Source organism: Furipterus horrens, unplaced genomic scaffold (genome assembly GCF_987537825.1).
Source record: "Furipterus horrens unplaced genomic scaffold, mFurHor1.1.pri manual_scaffold_24, whole genome shotgun sequence".
In the NCBI taxonomy this organism is placed as follows: Eukaryota; Metazoa; Chordata; class Mammalia; order Chiroptera; family Furipteridae; genus Furipterus; species Furipterus horrens.
This window is the reverse complement of record NW_028327194.1, coordinates 1196800-1215815: the sequence shown is the minus strand read 5'-3', so window position 1 is coordinate 1215815 and position 19016 is coordinate 1196800. Positions and strand designations below refer to the sequence as shown.

Genomic DNA, 19016 nt, shown 5'->3' with positions numbered 1-19016 from the left:
GTCAAAAACGAAAACATAAAACCCTGGCAATTTTACACAATGAAAGCCAAACCACAACTGCTCAGGTCGATGCGGGGCAGGGCTGCACAGGACGCAGGGTCCCGGACTTTCTGGCGCCTGGAGGGCGCAGGGCCGCGGGGCGGGGATGGCTGGCCACTCCACCCTCGGGCGGCCCCCGCCCTGGCCCCCCACCCCGCTCAGAGCACACGTCAGACATCTGAAGAGGCAGAGTTCGCAGTTTCACTGGGAAGCGCTGAGGGGACAGCCAGCGGCTCAGAAACACGTTATTGCACAGACACTGGGGGAGTGGAGGGTCACCTCATGACTCCTCAGTGGTCAGACCACCTGGTCACCGTAGGAACACCTGCCTAGGGGTGGTTGTTAGGCAACAAAAAAACATTTCCCCAAATTTAATAGCTGGATCGAGAGCTTAAAAAATAAAAACAAGAATAAAAGAATTTTAAAAAGGGCAATTCCCCAAACGGTCAGGTAATGCTTTGTCCCTAACAAGGTAGACTCAAACACACCCCTAGTGCGGGGCCTCCTGCTGGGAGCACAGGCGGCCGCACCGCCGCATCAGCAGACAGAGGTAAGTGCCTGGAACACCAATGCCAGAGGGAGGGAGGAAAGACGATGGATTTGGGTATAAGTTTAAAATAACGTCCACAGAAGATCAACGTGGCTCCCTAGTCCTTGTGTTCTCAGAGCAGCTGAGCCTCTGCACACTGGCGAGGACAGGAGGGGAGGAGGGAGTGGCCCGTACGGGAAGCAGGCAATCTTCCAGCAACTCCAAGGCCAACAGCCCTGCTTTGTCCCCACTCTGCATTTACAGCCCTCCAGTCAAGTGAAGAGGACACCAGGCAGCCCACTGCAGGGAGAGACTTTATGGCTCAGAACTCAACAGGCAACTTCAGTCAACTTGCCTTTCCATTCCATTTGTTTATTATTAAAAGACAACACCTCCCCCCAAAGAAATCTTTACAGCATCCTCCCCACACACACACACTCAAACACAGGTGGCCATTTTCTAAAAATCTGCCCCCATCCATACTCCTCTACAAACACTAGCTGTATTAAAACATGCTTTACAACCTGCGTTCCATAAATGCAGAAATGTAAGAGTGAACCGAGAGAGTGCTTAACAAACTGTCGCTGGGGATCTGGCTGCAGCTGATGATTCCGCAGCAAGAGCGCTGCTCCGCGTTCCCTAGCACTTTCCGCACCGAGCGGGAACTCCTCGGCGCCTGCGCCCGGCTTCCTCCCACCCAGCTAGCTAACGAGCCCGATCCGGCCCGCCGCCTGCTTCTGTACGGCCTGCCGGCTAAGAACAGCTCACACGGTTTTAAACAGTGAAAAACTATTCCATGACATGAAAATGACATGACATTAAAACCTCAACGTCCATGAATAAAGTTTTATTGGAACACAGCTAGGCTCACTTGTTTACGTATTATCTATGGCAAGAGAGCGGGAAAGTCTAGGACCTACCATTTGGGCTCTTTACGAAAAAAGTCTGCTGACCCTTCAATAATCGTACTCTCCTCTAGGAATGAATGTACCACCGCTCATACGCAGCCTGGGCTCTCAGGATAAGCACAGCTTGTTTCCCTAACTATATTAAAGCAACTTTTCCTCCCCTACATCTCTGGGTTGAAATTTCTCAGGAAAGTACAAAAACCTAGCTTGGAGGGTTGGACAGACAGCTGCACGCAAGACACCTCACAAGGAACGCGGCGGGGCCTCAGCCAGCCCCCCCCCACAAGCTCAGTCACAAAGCCGCTTCTCCTGCTACAACCTAAACTACACTGAAGGGAATGCAGAGGCACTCGGCCACTCCAGCCACCAAGCAGTGACAGGGACGACTAGCGGGACAGGCAGCCAAGAAGAAAACGTGAGGAAGGGGGACAATAAAACCATTGGAAACCGCTCCATCTGCTCGAGAGCAAACATAATCGAACCAGCGACACCCAACTTGCACCTGCCAGCTTGAACCAGGACATGGTCTTCCGAAGGCGGGGCTGGGGGTGGGGGCAACAGAACAGCACCAAAGCAAGATCCACTCAAGAATGAATAAGACTACCTAAATCTCATTATCAACTCTACTCACCCACGTTGCTAAACATTACACTGATCAAACCCACCACTGAGGAAAGAGGAGGAGGGATGAGAAATGCCCACGGGCACAGAACTGAGGGAGGACGGACACCCAGGCTGATACGACCACATGCAGGTGGATGCCATGTTACCGGCAGGACACGTACGCTTGGAAGTCCCAGTCAGTGTCTTCAATTACACAGGTTCTACTCACAAAACGAAGGCTAGGAGTTCCATACTATACACATGTAATACTAAGGCTCACAAAGACACTTGCAAAGTCCTCTGTCCTTATATATCTGTAGCCTTCTCTACGGCTTCACTAAATCCATAATGTAAAAACGGGCCGGCGCCTTGTAAAACTGTAGTCACGTGGCAGAACCGAGGGACTAGAGCGAGGCTGCTCCACGCTGTGGGGGTGCCCACCCCAATCACCGTTTGAGGAGCAAAGGAGATACACTTGGGACATATCTACTCTGCCCCTTCCCATGCAGAACACACCCTGCGTGACATGTGTTTGCCGTGCGGTTCCGAGAACCCCGCCCACTGCGCGTGTCCGCTCCATCCCCAGTCCTGGGCTGGAGGCAGAGGACTTGATGCTCCTGGGGTACTTCCGTCAGGGGTGGTAGCATGATCTTGGGTGTCTGGGGGTCATTTTGTGAGGCTTTCGTGTTTCTGACCAGCGGAGGATGAGGCTACTCATATTCCAGGACCTGTCTGTGGTAGAACAGCAGGTATCTGCGGGGGCAAAGACAGAGCACGTTTACAGCCTCATCCATGAGAACTCAAGGCAAAACCAACCTCCCCTCCAGAACCTTGGCACGCTGGCCTCAGCACTCACCAGCGGTCTGATTTCTTGCTCAGACAGTTTTTGGTTCTTAGTCCCCAAGGAGGAGGATCCTCAGCTAGGTCGTGGCAGTGCCCCCCCGCCCAATGCCAGAGCCCTTACGTCTGACCCCCGCTCATTCACCAGGAAGCCCCAAGTCCTGTCAGTCCTGCCTCCCACATAGCTCCTGGATCAGCCTCTCCTGTCCAGGGCTGCCAGGCCCTCGGGGTCAGTGTCGGGGGTCCTGTCCGGGGCTGCCAGGCCCTCGGGGTCAGTGTCGGGGGTCCTGTCCGGGACGGCCAGGCCCTCGGGGTCAGTGTCTGGGGTCCTGTCCGGGGCTGCCAGGCCCTCTGGGTCAGTGTCGGGGGTCCTGTCCGGGGCTGCCAGGTCCTCGGGGTCAGTGTCGGGGGTCCTGTCCGGGGCTGCCAGGTCCTCGGGGTCAGTGTCTGGGGTCCTGTCCGGGGCAGCCAGGTCCTCGGGGTCAGTGTCGGGGGTCCTGTCCGGGGCAGCCAGGCCCTCGGGGTCAGTGTCGGGGTTCCTGTCCGGGGCAGCCAGGCCCTCGGGGTCAGTGTCTGGGGTCCTGTCCGGGGCTGCCAGGCCCTTGGGGTCAGTGTCTGGTCCTGTCCGGGGCTGCCAGGCCCTCGGGGTCAGTGTCGGGGTTCCTGTCCGGGGCTGCCAGGCCCTCAGGGTCAGTGTCTGGTCCTGTCCAGGGCTGCCAGGCCCTCGGGGTCAGTGTCTGCGGTCCTGTCCGGGGCTGCCAGGCCCTCGGGGTCAGTGTCTGCGGTCCTGTCCGGGGCTGCCAGGTCCTCGGGGTCAGTGTCGGGGGTCCTGTCCGGGGCTGCCAGGCCCTCGGGGTCAGTGTCGGGGGTCCTGTCCGGGGCTGCCAGGCCCTCGGGGTCAGTGTCGGGGTTCCTGTCCGGGGCTGCCAGGTCCTCGGGGTCAGTGTCGGGGTTCCTGTCCGGGGCTGCCAGGTCCTCGGGGTCAGTGTCGGGGGTCCTGTCCGGGGCTGCCAGGTCCTCGGGGTCAGTGTCGGGGGTCCTGTCCGGGGCAGCCAGGCCCTCGGGGTCAGTGTCGGGGTTCCTGTCCGGGGCAGCCAGGCCCTCGGGGTCAGTGTCTGGGGTTCTGTCCGGGGCTTCCAGGCCCTCGGGGTCAGTGTCTGGTCCTGTCCGGGGCTGCCAGGTCCTCGGGGTCAGTGTTGGGGGTCCTGTCCGGGGCTGCCAGGCCCTCGGGGTCAGTGTTGGGGGTCCTGTCCGGGGCTGCCAGGCCCTCGGGGTCAGTGCGACTTCCGGTAAGGCTCCTGCACCGTGTTCCATCTAATCCCCCATGGCTCTGCCCCCGTAACTGACCCAAGTGTGTCCTCTCCGATGCAGACTCTCTGCCAAGGGGGCGCCCTCCCAGCTGGGAATACACAGACGCACCGCGCAGACCACGGCAGCGCCTCCCTGGGGCTGAGACCCGACCCCCACTGGTGGTGCTGTGCCAGGAGTGAGGAAAACGGACCTGAGAGAGGAGCTGCTGAACGACCCCTGTGTCAGCTCACGTCGCGGCTCGAGCAAACAGCCACCACCCCGTGCTCTGGGTAAGGCGTGGATCAAGTGTGCTGCTCAGGGACCCTGCCTCCTAGCCAGTGACCAGCTGAGGCTGGCATCCTGTCCAGAGCCAGCCTCGCTCCTTTGGCCACCAAAGGTGCACTTTCCTGAATGGCACTTAGAAACAGACGCGGCCCCGGGCTCGGACGCACACAGGGAACCGAGCTGCCCCACGCACCCCTCACTGTTCAGCACGGCTTCAGTGGTGGCCTTGGTGATGATGGCGTCGTCACACTTGAACCACTGGTCCTTGTGCTGGTGGATGAAGCTGGTGTAGTGGCTGCTCTCCAGGGTCCCCTGGTGGTTGACAACGGCAAACAAGGAGTACCTGGTTTGGGGGCAAAGAAGTGGGGAGAGATGCAACGGTTAACTGTTTCACCCTCGTCAGAAACCACGCAGCACATGCAGCCAGAGGCCTGCAAAGTGAGGGTGCCTCACCGACCCCCAGGAGTAACACCCGGGATCGAAGCCTGTGTCCAGGGGCTCAGAGAAAGAGGGAGCCTGTGCGGCTCCACGCTGCAGGGTGGGAGACACTGGCACCGCTCTCTGCCTCACACCGTCTGCCACACCGGTGGTCGAAAGGCAGGCGGAGCGGAGCAGAGGCCTCGTCACAGTGCCGGCCAAGGAAGAGGCCACGGGGCTTTCACTCCGGAACTGCGATGGCCAGGCTGACCCTCACTCACACCCAGGGGCCAGGAAAGGGCACTGATGGTAAAGGTGTGAACAGTCCTTTCCCAGTAGAGGGCTCAAGTGCTTTCCAGAGAGGCCGATGGACAGTAGGACAGGAAGCAGGCCAGTGGCCAGGAGAAACAGCCCTGCCACGGCCACTCAGAAACACAGCCATGTCCCCGGAAGGGCTGGGGCCGCCCTGCAGCTCCCCGCGCAGCCCCCCGGGGCCGGGCGCACACACGGGCGCTACTTCCTTGTTATCATTGCCGAGGCTGTCTGACGGCTGCTGGGACTGCCCATTCGTCCTGCTCTCTTTGCTGCAACAAACAACAGCAAAACTCAGCACACCGAAACTAACTAGAGCCGCAGTGTTCAACCACCTTCATCTGATGGCGCACATAAACTCATTGCCGACGTTTTCTGGCACACCAAAAAATAGCTTCTAATTTTTGCCCCCCTGACAAAAAACAAACAAACAAACAAACGAGTGTAATTTTGATTCATTCACACTGGACGGCGATTGTGTTGGCTGTCGTTTTTTTATTTGACAACCTAAGGGAAAGAGGTCCGTGCCCCTGACTAGTCAGGAGCTGCATGTTTTACAGATTCATGCGGTGCACTGGGTGAAAGTCACTGAACTGGGACGATAATACCAGTATTACTGGGGGCTCACTATGCCAGACACTGTGTTGGATTCATTTTATATACAACTATGCTTTTTATGCAGAGATTACTCCTGTTTAGGGGAAGAAACCAAGGCCCGGGCTGGTGTGGTGAAGGGCCGAGCACACACCTGCTGTTAGGCGTGCGGCCAGCCCACGTCCCTGTGGCCGGTCACCTCCCAGCAAGGAATGAAATCTTCCCTGGGCCCTTCCAAGGGAGCACAGACCTGCCAACAGCTTTTAGCTTTTAGCTACCAACCCCGCGGTCATTTGTTACAGGGGCCCTAGGAAACCAACATGCAGCCCATGTATTAGTAACTATTGTGGGTTTTTTTGAGGGTAAATTTTAAGTGGCCTTGATGTCAAGATTTGAAAATAAGATAAATGGGATCTACAAATGCAGTGTGCCTACATTCCAAAACCAGCGCCCTCAGCTGAAACGCTGCCTTCTCCCAGCGACGCCACCTTGCTCTCTCAGGGCGGAGAGCTGATGAAGGCTGCGGAGGAAACCCCGCAGCTGAAACAGGGCATCTGAGGAGAAGCAACGCAGCAAACGCCAATGTGTCCCAGGTGAAGACCAGGACAGTAGCTGGCGTTAGTGTTGTGGCTGTATCAGTGCCTACAACTGTCTCATCAGTGAGCGCCCAGAGCCGCAGCCTCCAGACGAACCCTCCCCTACCTGGACGCCATGAAGGGGGTCATGTCCAGGACCAGCGGGAAGGACACGTAGGTGGTAATCTTCCGCCTCCGTTTGGCCGAGTGCTCAAATCGCTACAGGCACGGGGAGAGAAGAGGAATGGCCTGTAAGGGGCTTCCTCCAAGGAAGACCCCCAACGGGCATTTCATTAACTTTCTGATTGCCTTCTGGCCGCATCTGGGCCTTACAGAGGCAGTAAAACACAATATCTATAGAAATCTAATTTATGGGGTTCAAGCCAAGTCTTGAAATGAAGAGACTGTTCAAAGTGATAAATACCCAGTGTACCAAAAAGTTGTCTTACGACAAACTCAGCCAAGTGCAAGGTAGTAGAGAAAAGAAGCAATATCCATAACCCCTGGGAGCAATAACAAACTTATGGTTCCTTTCACTAGAGACTCCTCTGATTACATCAGAGGTTACCAAATCCACAAAGGAAGCTAGGAATGGTTTCTTGTTTTGTGTTTTAACACATTTAAAGTCAAAATAAAGAAAAATATGAAACAAGCCCTGGCTGCTGTGGCTCAGTGGATTGAGCGTAGGCCTGCAAGCCAAGTGTCGCTGGTTCGATTCCCAGTCAGGGCACATGACTAGGTTGCACTTCAGGTCCCCAGTTGGGGGCGCGTGAGAGGCAACCACACTGGGATGTTTCTCTCCCTCTCCTTCTCCTTTCCCCTCTCTCTAAAAATAAAATAAATTAACAAACAAATAAACTGTTTTAAAAAAAAAGAAAAAGAAAAATATGAAACAGATCATATACCTGTGAACCCAAAATACTATTAGACCCTTTACCGGAAAAACTTCTGACCCCTGGACTAGGTCATAACCCCAAGGGTCTTTGTTTACTTTTAAGTAAAGAAAAACAGAAAACCTGGGGTGAGAATGGAAGAATTTAGGTAGGAGTAGTAAAACCATAACAACCTCACCCCCAGTGGAGCACCGCACAGCCTACTTTCATTCTGCAGTAATGACTTTTTGTTCACAACGGATGTCGCATTGCAACAGAAGACAGGGGAAGCGTTACAACTTACCACCCCTTTATTGCTTTAGCACTTTTCGGGAGTCGCTGCAATTACAAAGTGCACTCTGTACACCAAACCGGCAGGCTCTAAGTTTTACTAGGGACTAAAAATTGAGTCTGCTACTAGAGTTTTTCTGGAATACTTACTTTGAGATGGAGACAGGCTACAATAGGCAATTTCTTCCTGGTGAGCTGTTTGGTGGACTCCTGGTAGCTATGACAACCACTACATTCGATCTTAGCACTGCTTCCTAAGTGCTCTGGCCTGGTAAATCTACAAGGCATTAAAAAATATATTTTCAAGAAAAAAATATGGAAGAGGTAAGAGGGAAAAGAATTACTTTATCACTTTTGGTGCATTAATTTCCCTAATAAAAACATACATACGTAACATACAACCTTCACCTTCTCTCCTTCTCACGTTAAAAAATACTTACCTTACAGCTGAATCGATAAGAAAACAAGACCCACATATATGCTGTCTACAAGAGACCCACCTCAGAACAAGAGAAGTAAAGGAATGGAATATGATATTTCATGCAAATAGAAATGGAAATAAAAAACTGGGATAGCAATATTTATATCAGACAAAATAAACTTTAAAACCAAGGCTATAGTGAGAGACAAAGAAGGACACTACGTGATGATAAAGGGATAAACTTTTATGCACCCAACATAGGAGCACCCAAATATATAAAGCAAACCTTCGTAGATTAAGAGAGAGAGAGACTGACAGAAATACAGCCACAGCAGGGGGTTTTAACACTGCACTGACGTCAGTGGATAAATCTTCCAAACAGAAAATCTACGAGAAAACAGTGGCCTTTAATGACACACTAAATCAATGTATTTAATTAATATCTTCAGAGCATTCACCCCAAAGCAGCAGCATATACATTCTTTTCAAGTGCACGTGGAACGTTGTCTAGGACATGTCAGGACACAAAGCAAGTCCAAATGAATTTAAGAATGATACCGTATCAAGCATACTCTCTTGCTAAAATGATATGCAACAAGAAAAAAACTTAAAAAGGCAAAAATATGGAGACTAAATAACATGTTACTAAACAGTGAATGGGTTAACAATGAGATCAAGGAAGAAATCAAAAGATACCTTGAAACAAATGAAAATGAGATCACAACCACCCACAGTCTATAGGACACAGGGAGAGCAGTCCTAAGAGGGAAGTTCACAGCATTACAGGCCTACCTCAAGAAGCAAGAAAAAGCTCAGATAAATAATCTAACCTAACAATAGGAAAATAAAATAAAATAAAGCCCAAAGTGAGCATAAGAAAGGAAATAATAAAGATCAGAGCAGGAATAAATAAAATAGTCTAAAAAAAATACAGAAGTTTAATGAAACCAAGAGCTATTTCATTTGAGAAGATAAACAAGACTGACAAACCTTCAACCAGATTCAACAAGAAGAAACGAATAAGAAGAAGTAACAACGGACACCACAGAAATACAAAGGTTATAAGACAAATTAGGAACAACTATATGCCAACAAACTGGACAGTCCGGACAAAATTCCTAAACACATACCATCTTCTCATACTGAATCAGGAAGAATCAGAAGAACTGAATAGGCTGATTACAATTAATGAAAACAAAAGCAGACATTTAAAAACTCCCAACAAACAACATAAGTCCTGGACCAGGTGGCTTCCCAGGTAAAGTTAACCAAACATTCAAAAGAACTAACACGTCTCGTACTCAACTATTCCAAAACATATCAAGAGAAGGCAACACTTCCAAGCTCATTTCATAAGGCCAGCATTATCCTAATTCCAAAACCCAATGAAGACACTACACAAAGATAGAAAATTATAGACCAATATCCCTGATGAACATCAACACTAACGTCCTCCACAAAATAGAGCAAACCGATCCAGCAATGCATTAAGAAGGTCACACACCATGATCAAATGGGATTTTTTTCCCCAGATGCAAGGTTGGCACAATATCCACAAAGCAATAAACACAATACACCACATAGGGAAAATGAAGGATAAAAACATTATGATCCTATCAATAGAGGCAGAAAAAGCATTTGATTAAATGCAGCATCCATTTATGATTAAAAATTCTCAGCAAATGGAAGTAGAGGGAACATACCTCAATATAACAAAGGCCACATGTGACAAAGCCACAGGCAACACCGTATTCAACAGACAAAAAATAAAAGTGTCTCTTAGGATCAGGAACAAGACACGGATGTCCGCTTTCACCAGTCTTATTCTATACAGTACTGGACGTCTTAATCACGGCAATCAAGCAAGAAGAAAAAACAGACAAACAAATTATAAAGAAAGAAGTAAAACTGTCATTATTTGAAGTCATATGTACTATATATAGAGAACCCTAAAGATTCCACGAAAAACTACTAGAACCGATAAATACCCGGAAATCAGTTGCATTTTTATATGCCAATAACGAACTATCAGAAAAAGAAACTAAGAAAATGATCCCATTTATAACTGCAACCAAAAAAAAAAAAAAAAAAAAAGAGCAAAAAAATCCTGAGAAATAAATTTAACCAAGGATGTAAAAGATCTAAAGTCAGAAAAGAGTAAGGGCTCTGAAGAAACTGAAGAAGACAGAAGATGAAGCGTATACTCTGTTCATGAATAAGAAGAATCAGCGTCACTAAAATGTCCATAGTAACCAAAGCCATCTATAGCTTCAACGCAATCCCTAACAAGACAGCAATGGCGCATTTCACAGATCTAAAACAAATATTCCAAAAACGTATATGGAAACACGAAAGACCCTGAAAAGCCTCAGCAGTTGAAAGAAAGAACAACAAAGCAGGAGGGACCGCAATACCCGACCTCACACTACACTGTGAGGCCACAGTGAACGAGACAGCCCGGCACTGGCACAAAGCCAGGAAAGAACAAACACCGGGCAGAAGAGTCTCTTTAATAAGTGGTGTTGGGAAAACCGGACAGGGACATGCAAACAAATGAAACTAGATCAGCTTCTGACACCATACACAAGAATAAACGCAAAATGGATGAAAGACGTACACGTAAGACTCAAAACCATAGGTAGTAAAATATCAAACATTTCTCGTAGCAATATTTTTCTAATATATGTCCTCAGGCAAGAGAAACAAAAGAAAAACGGAACAAATGGACTCCAGCAAACTGATGTTTTTGCAGAGCAAAGGAAACCATCAACAAAATGAAGACAACCTACTGGACTTCCGGTGAAGATGGAAGTGTAAGAAGACACACTTCACCTCCTCACGCAACCACAGGAAAAGTCACAACTACCTTCAAAACAAAATACACCCAGGACCACCAGAAAATCTAACTGTAAGGAAGTCCAACAACCAAGGATTTAAGGAAGCCACATTCATCCAGATGGGTAGGAGGGGTGGAGATAGGGAGTCAGGGCGGAGGGGATTCGGTGTGGCGGGGAGCAGCGGCGTCAGAACAGGCGGTCCCACATTCACGTGTGGTGGATAAAAATCAGGAGGGACACCTTGGGAGCGAGCGATCCCAGCCCCAGGCCAGACTGCACAGCCCAGGGTTCCAGCGCTGGGAAGATAAACCCCGTAACTCCCGGCTGTAAAAACCAGTGGGGATTGGGGCAGCCGAAGAAACTGCCTGTTTCTCAGGGAAGTCCATTTAAAGGACCCACACAGCTTAGGACATACACAAACCCACCCACTCTGGGAACCACCACCACGGCAACAGCTAGAAGGGTGCCAATGGCGTATGGGAAGTGGGTGACATGACTGGAAATGGGGCGAGTGCCAGGAAAACCTCTGCAACCCCTACCCCCTCCACAGAGCCACAATGTGCTGAAGTGAGCTGGCTGGCCCTGGAGAATACCTAAGGCTCTGCTCCATACAATTTAACAGGCGTGCTAAGACAGGGAGTCAAAGCAGCTCCAATGAACACACAGAAACAAACACAGGGAGGCTACCAAATGAGGAGACAAAAAAATATGGCCCAAGTGAAAGAACAAAACAAAACCGCAGAAAAGGAACTAAATAAAAAAGGAGACAGCCAACCTATCAGATACAGAGTTCAAAACATTGGTGATCAGGATGCTCAGAAAAACACACTGAGTACGGCAAAATCATAAGGGAAGAAATGAAAGCTATACTAAGTGAAATAAAGACAAGTCCACAGGGAACCAACAGTGAAAGGAAGGAAGCCAGGGTTCAAATCAACAATTTGGAACATAAGGAAGAAATAAACATTCAACCACAATGGAATGAACAGACAAGAACTAAAAAGAAACAAGGACAGTAAAAGAAGACTCTGGGACATGCCAACATCCAAATCACAGGGATGCCACAAGAAGAGGAAGAGCGAATAATTGAAGTTACTTGAAAAAATAATGTAAGAAAACTTCCCCAATTTGGTGAAGGAAATGGACATAACACGTCCAGGAAGCACAGAGAATCCCAAACAAGTTGGACCCAAAGAGGACCACACCAAGGCAAATCATAAGTAAAATGCCAAAGGTAAAAGAAAAGAGAGAATCTTAAAAGTAGCAAGAGGAAAGCAGGGAGTTACCTACAAAGAAGTTCTCATAAGACCATCAGCTAATTTCTCAAAAGAAACTTTGCAGGCAAGAAGGGACTGGAAATAAGTATTCAAAGTGATGAAAAGCAAGGACTTACAACCAAGATTACTCTCTCCAGCAAAGCTATCATTTGGAATGGAAGGGCAGATGAAGTGCTTCCAAGACAAGGTAAAGCTAACAGAGTTCATCATCACCAAGCCATTATTATATGAAATGTCAAACGGATTTATTTAAGAAAAAGAAGATCTAAACTATGAACACTAAAATGACAACAAACTCACAACTATCAACAACTGAATCTAAAAAACAAAAACAGACTAAGCAAACAACTAGAACAGGAACAGAATCACAGATGTGGAGATCATTTGGAGGGTTTTCACCGTGGGGGGAGGGATGGGGAAGAATGAGGGAAAGGGTACAGAGATTAAGCAGCATAACTGGTAGGTACAAAATAGGGGGATGTTAAGACTGCTATAGGAAATGGAGAAACCAAAAAACTTACATGCACGACCCATGGACATGAAATAAGGGGGGTGGGATTGCTGGAGGCAAGGGGGGTACTGGGCAGAGGGAAGCAAAGGGAAAATCGTGGGACAATTGTAATAACATAATCAATAAAATATGCTTAAAAAAAAAGACAACCCACTGAATTGGAGAACATATTCATAATGATACATCTGATAAGTGGTTAATGTCCAGTATTTATAAAGGACTTATACAACTTAACATCAAAAACAAAACAAAACAAGAACAACAATCTAATTAAAAAATGGACAAAGCACCTGAATAGACACTTCTTCAAAGACACGCACATGGCCAAAGACATGAAAAAATGCTCAACATCACTGATCATTTAAGAAACACAAATGAAAGCCGCAATGAGGTATTACCTCACACCAGTCAGAATCGCTACTCTCAACAAATCAACACACAACACGTGCTGGCGAGGATGTGGGAAAAGGGGAGCCCTCGTGCACTGCTGGTGGGAATGCAGACTGGTGCAGCCCCTGTGGAAAACAGTATGGAGTTTCCTCAAAAAATTAAAAATGGAACTGCCGTATGACCGAGCTCTACCACCTCTGGGAACGTATCCAAAGAAACCCAAAACAGTAATTCAAAAGAATATATGCACCTCTATCTTCACTGCAGCGTTAGCTCTAAGAGCCAAGACCTGAAAGCAGCCCAAGTGCCCAGCAGCAGATGAGCGGATACTAACGCTCTGGTACCTTTACACAGCGGAGCACGACTGGGGCAGAACAGAGAAGGAAATCTCACCTTTTGTGGCAGCACAGATGGACCTAGAGGGCGTTGTGCTGAGTGAAATAAGCCCCTCAGAGGAAGACAAGCACCCTATGACTTCACCCATATGCGGAATCTAACGAACAAAACAAACTAAGAAACAAACCAGAAACAGAAGCAGAGATACACAAAACGTACGGACACTATCGGAGGGGAGAGACGCTGGGGGGCTGGGGAAAAGGGGAAGGGATAAAGCAGAGAAGAAAAACTCACAGACACAGACAGCAGGGTGGTGATGACCAGAGGGGGGCGGTGCGGGGCAGGGAGGAGAGGGTGCAGGGGGGCAATCGGTGACGGAAGGGGCCTGGGCCTGGGGCGGCGAGCACACACCACAGTGCGCAGATGCTGTGCTAGCAAACTGTACACCTGAAGCCTATCTAGTTTTATTTACCAAGGTGGCCCAAAAAATTCAATAAAAGAAAAGAGAAGAAAAAGTAAAAAATACCTTCGAGTTTTTCTAAATGAAGTTTGGTGAAATAGTAATAACCTTATCACTACCCTAAGACGTAGCCCATCAAATCTGTCCCAGAAAAAATGAAAACTGTGTTCCCACAAAAACTGTTCAGAAAATAAATTTTAGAAAACAAAAACAAAAAACACCCAGAAAACAACTGGAAGCAAGGCAGATGTCCGCCAATGGGCGAACGTTAAACAAACTGAGGGACAGGACGCCTTGGAATACTACTCAGCAATGAAAAGGAACAAACTACCGGCACAGGCAACCTGAATGAACCACCAGCGAATCATGAGGAGGGAACGAGAGAACGCCCAAGGGTTACAGGTCGTGCAGCTCCCGTAACACGCCAGTCCTGAGACGTGGGCCCCGCGGGGAGCGGGCTGAGCAGGCCGCAGGGCTGGGAGGGCGGGGGGTGGCTGGGCGGGCCCTGGGGCGGCGGGGGTGCCCTGCTGTAAATCTGTGAGGCCTGGGGGCCTCGGGGCAGGACACGGGGTGTCTCTAGGTAGTGTCTCTTACAACTGCAGTGGCGGCTACAATGACCTCAGAATAAAAAGTTTAATTAAAAAGAAATCAAACTTGTTACTTCCCCAAAACTTCCTTTTCACACATACAGAAACTATACTGGAAGGGGGGACCTCCAGCAGCCTAAGAGCCAGAGGTTCCAGCCACTAAGGCGTCAGCCACCACTGGAGGCCGCCAGCGTCCTGCCCAGGAGGGCTACCTGCCAGGACCCTCCGCTACACTGCCTGAGTTCCCCGGGCCTTTCCAACAGCTTCTGGAGACTACATACAAGTTTACGCACATACCCTCTCTCAGGCCTGTCTACCTGACCACGGCACGGTTCTTGCTTTCCTCGGGCAGATCGGGGTTGCACCGAGGAGAGCTCCAGCTATTCCGACACAGGCTAAACGGGCAGGCCGCGGGCAGACAAGGAGCAGGCGTCCCGGTCTGCTTCTCACAGCGTTGTCACGCTGCCACACTGATGCTTTGCAGAAACATACAGACCTCTGGATGCAGCCACCCAATCACAACCAGCTCCAAGGCATCCAGAACATCACATACTTGGCTCTCAGCTCCATGCGTCCTGTCTGTGGCTCAGAGAGCTGGGAGGGGGGAGTCCGTGATGGATTTCTAACAGGTGCTTAACCTGACTTTTTCCTGTCCTTTTGGGCTCACCCGCCCTCGGGGAGCATGTGGCATTGACACAAGCAGTCAGACATGTCACATAATATGATAACTAAAGAAGAGAGACCCAAAGTTATCAATGCAAACAGGGTCCCACCTTCCCATCTCCCTGGAAACATCCCATCGTCCTGAAGTCCCTCTATCATTGGGTGCCCCCTCACCATCCAAAGCTCACCTCCACAGACAAATACCTTCTACTTGGAAAAGGGCGATTCACTGTCTCCTAGGAAGGCCCCCTCAAAATCTCACGCCCCCTTCAAATACAGCAGCTGGCCCAAAGCCAACTGTTTACTGAGGGCTTACTGTGACCGCTGCTGCCATTAATCTAGGACCCTCCTGCCTCCCTCTTCTCTGAACTGCTCCGTTTCACTTACACCTCCCCGGGGAATGAAAAATATGCTTCAGACCTCTGAGCTTGAACAAGCAGTTTTCTGTGTGGTGGGCTCTTCATCCCATCCTGCTGGCAGCTCCCTGCCCACCCTCCCAGGTCTCACCTCCCAACCCCAAGCCGTCTGTGCTCCTTCTCTCTTAGAGCACATCAGCTCCATGGGGACAAGAACCGCACCTTCGTTCAGTGAAGTGCCCAGTGCCAGAAAGGGCTCCAGCGACTGAACGAGTGAACACAGGAATCACTCAATGGACACACTAATTTGTCACCACCTCCCAGCTGAGAACTGAACGGCTCCCCAACTATTGTCCAAGTGCTGTTGGCAAGGCCTTCCCAGCCAGGACGGTGAGCCCGAACCGCACCTCTGACTTCCACACACGGAGTTCCCAGATCACCAGGAGGCAGACTGGGCGGCACCGAGGAACCACCGGCAAGCGGACATGCTGAACTTCAACTACACTTCTCCCTCTTCCAAATCCAACCCCCAGTCACAGCAGCACGCGCGCCACGCGGGCCCAGGCAAACCAGAAGCACTGTGGGAAAGCTGGCACTCCTAGAGAGCAGCAGCGAGGCAAAAACACTGACATTTCCACGTTCTTGCCCCAGGAACCCCATGACCAGAAACTGAGCCTAAAGAAACACCACAGACAGAAGAAAAAAGTTCCACTCATGATTTGGGAGGAACTCGATGTCCCATAGAGAAAATGGCTAAATGAATGGTAATTTATCAACTCACTCAATTACACAGCTATTAATTACAAATAACTAAGGAATTCAAGAAACCCTCCAGAGTATGGCCCACAGGATTCCATCAAGCCAGGGCTTCCTGCACAGAGCCAGATGACTTCGTTCTCCTGGGTGACAGGCACCTTCTAGAGCTATTCAGCAGAATGTCCCCAGGAGCTGCTCTGAAGCTGGACTCACCCAAGGCCTCAGGGATAATGACATGAAGCGCACACAGCCCCTCTCCCAAGGGGCTCTAGGTCTAGTGAGGACCGACATGGGAACAAGCAACCAGGATGGGGTGTGAAAACGTGGTCTCTGTTTATCAAATGCATACAAATGGAGAAAGACTGAGAATCAACAAGCAAACAACTATTGTCTTAACTGTCAGGATCATGAACAAGTCTCGGGAGCTTTTTGTTTATTTTTACAGATTTTTGTAAAGTAATGCTGCTACATGGCACCTGATACGCCACTCTCCACCAATGGCATGACCTAGCAGCTCAGTAGTGTCAAGGCTGGGCCTGGAAACCAGGAGGCCCAAGTCCAAGTCCTGGTTCTATGATTTAGTCATTGTATGGCCCAATGCAAGACACTATCCCTGTGAACCTCAGTTTCATCATCTACAACATAGAAAAATACACACATCCTTTCCATATTTTTAAAAGCTACGTCAGACACGAATGCCTCAGAATCAGAGACATACATCCCGGCGCCATACAGCTGCCGCTCAAACCAATCTGGGAATAGGGCTTGCGGGCTACCGGAGTCCAGGGGAGTGGGCCTTTCTGTGGAGACGGCAACTGGGGGTCCCAGACAGTGTGATGGACAGGACTGCAGAGGCCAATCCACAGGGACTGGAGCCCAGGGCTCCCGACTCCACGGGCAAGAGCAGCGTATGCAAAGCCCACACAAGCTGCCTCGCACCAGCCTGAATGCCGGAATTCCAAGCAGAGTAACTGTCCTCATGAAAGCTCTTCAAAAGGAAAAGTCCCTCACAGGCCTGAAGAAGGATCCATACCAGAAGGGACCAAGTATCCCAGCTCTAGGGAAATTGCTGGGGCAAATAAGTTTCTCTGGGCCAAAGGTGGGGGTTGGGCAGCTGCACTCAAGGATTAAGTAGGAGGTCAATGGCGCTTTGGTGGAGAGTTCATTGAAAGATCTACGGGAAGAATGTGTATAAATCACAAGTAATATATTTTCTATGGTTTTGAGGTTGTTCCTTGCCCTTCCCTTTTTTCCAAGAGTTTCTGTGGAAACGTTTCCACACTCACAGCAAGCAGGCTGTTGAATAGTTTCTACATTTTGATTCCAAAAGGAGAAACAATGCCTGGTTAGCAGCCATCTGGCCATCTTTATAAGCTGGTAAATCACAGGAGAGTTCAAGGTCACCTGTATTCTGGGGCATTTAGATATAAGTCAGTAAAATGAGATGGGAGCACATGTCAAAGCCCAGTCTTGGGTTGCACCCCTGCTGAGGCCTAACTGTGTCCTGTGGCCACCCAGAAGGAGGGCAAGAGAACCTGACAGTTCTAAGCCCAAGTACACTGAGGAGGGAAGTTCTTCCCACACCAGTGGTCAGCACACACCTTGACCAAGCCCACTAGGGCCATGAGCCCCAGGAAACTGGGACTTCTCTTTTAGAACAAACCTGCCAGGGCCAATAAGCATTGGCCATCACTACAGACTCTTTGACAGGCCACACACAAACCTGTCCCACAATGCCACATGAACCAAATCATGCTGGAGGATCTCAAGCCCTGGATAATACCATCCTGTTTTGAACCCAAACTATATCCCTCAATGCGGGCACCATCTGTTAACACAGGTTTCCAGGGCCTGTCACCTGCCTCCAAAAGTCAGCAGAGAACAACTGGCCAACGCAAAGATGCTCACAATTATGCCATGGCCTCTGTAAATGACTCAACATGATCAGGACCCAGAGCCATGTGACCAGAGTGAAAAGTCCAGCCTCCACAGTAAGAAAAGGCTACCGTTTGCCAGCTGGCAGAAAGCATCATCTGTGTGGCCTAGAGAACACACACTTGATCTAAGTGAGCATGCTGGGTAGTCTGTTTAAAACGCCCATTGGTTCCCTGTCTTAGTCACATCGGTCCTATACCCCGCTGTCACCAGCTAACACCACCCATGGCTTATAAGGCTCCACATTTGGGGCTGGCCAAAAACTTCATTTAGTTTTTTCCATACAATGGCTCTAGCAGCACTTATTTGACTTTAACTTCACTCGAAACAATTTTGTTAGATCATATTGTGACAGCTGTCATATCAGCGTGCATTTAAAAAAGAACAACACAACTGATGAATTTTTGTGCAGTCGTTTTAATATTGAAGATGGAAGAAAATACGCATTTTTGGCGTATTATGCTTTATTATTTCAACAAAGGTAAAAACGCAACTGAAACACACACAAAAAAGAAATAAGATCTGTGCAGCGCATGGAGAAGGTGCTGTGACCGATCGAATGTGTCAGAAGTGGTTTGTGAAGTTTCTTGTCCTACTGACATTTTGGCCAAATAATTCTTTGCTGTGGGGCTGCCTTATGCACTGGAAGATATTTAGCAGCACCCTTGGCCCCTACCCACTAGAAGCCAACAATGGGAGACAACCAACATACTCAAAATATCCAAATCAATCAAGTTACTGGTGAAAATGAAAAATGTGTCTTTCATTTTACGGGCTTCTTGGCCAACCCAATACTTCACATCACTTACTCCTCAATCTCCACAAGAAACCTATCGGGTATATACCACTACTACATCACTGTATTACACATACGAGGAAACGGAGGTGCACAGAAAGATTAAGGCACCTACGGCCACAGAGCCAGGGTACGA

General features: G+C 49.3%; 1 protein-coding gene across 1 annotated transcript in view; it reads right to left on the bottom strand.

Moving 5' to 3' along the window:
- Window positions 1-5177: 5177 nt before the first annotated feature.
- The window catches only part of LOC149990131 (uncharacterized), a 53785-nt gene continuing 39946 nt past the window's right edge, over window positions 5178-19016 (bottom strand). Inside the window, exons 3-5 of the mRNA XM_090265666.1 lie at window positions 7706-7832; window positions 6520-6611; window positions 5178-5495 (exon numbers count right to left, since the gene is read on the bottom strand). Of these exons, the coding sequence (XP_090121792.1) occupies window positions 5189-5495; window positions 6520-6611; window positions 7706-7832 (526 nt within the window). The 3' untranslated portion in view covers window positions 5178-5188. The remainder of the gene's footprint in view (window positions 5496-6519; window positions 6612-7705; window positions 7833-19016) is intronic.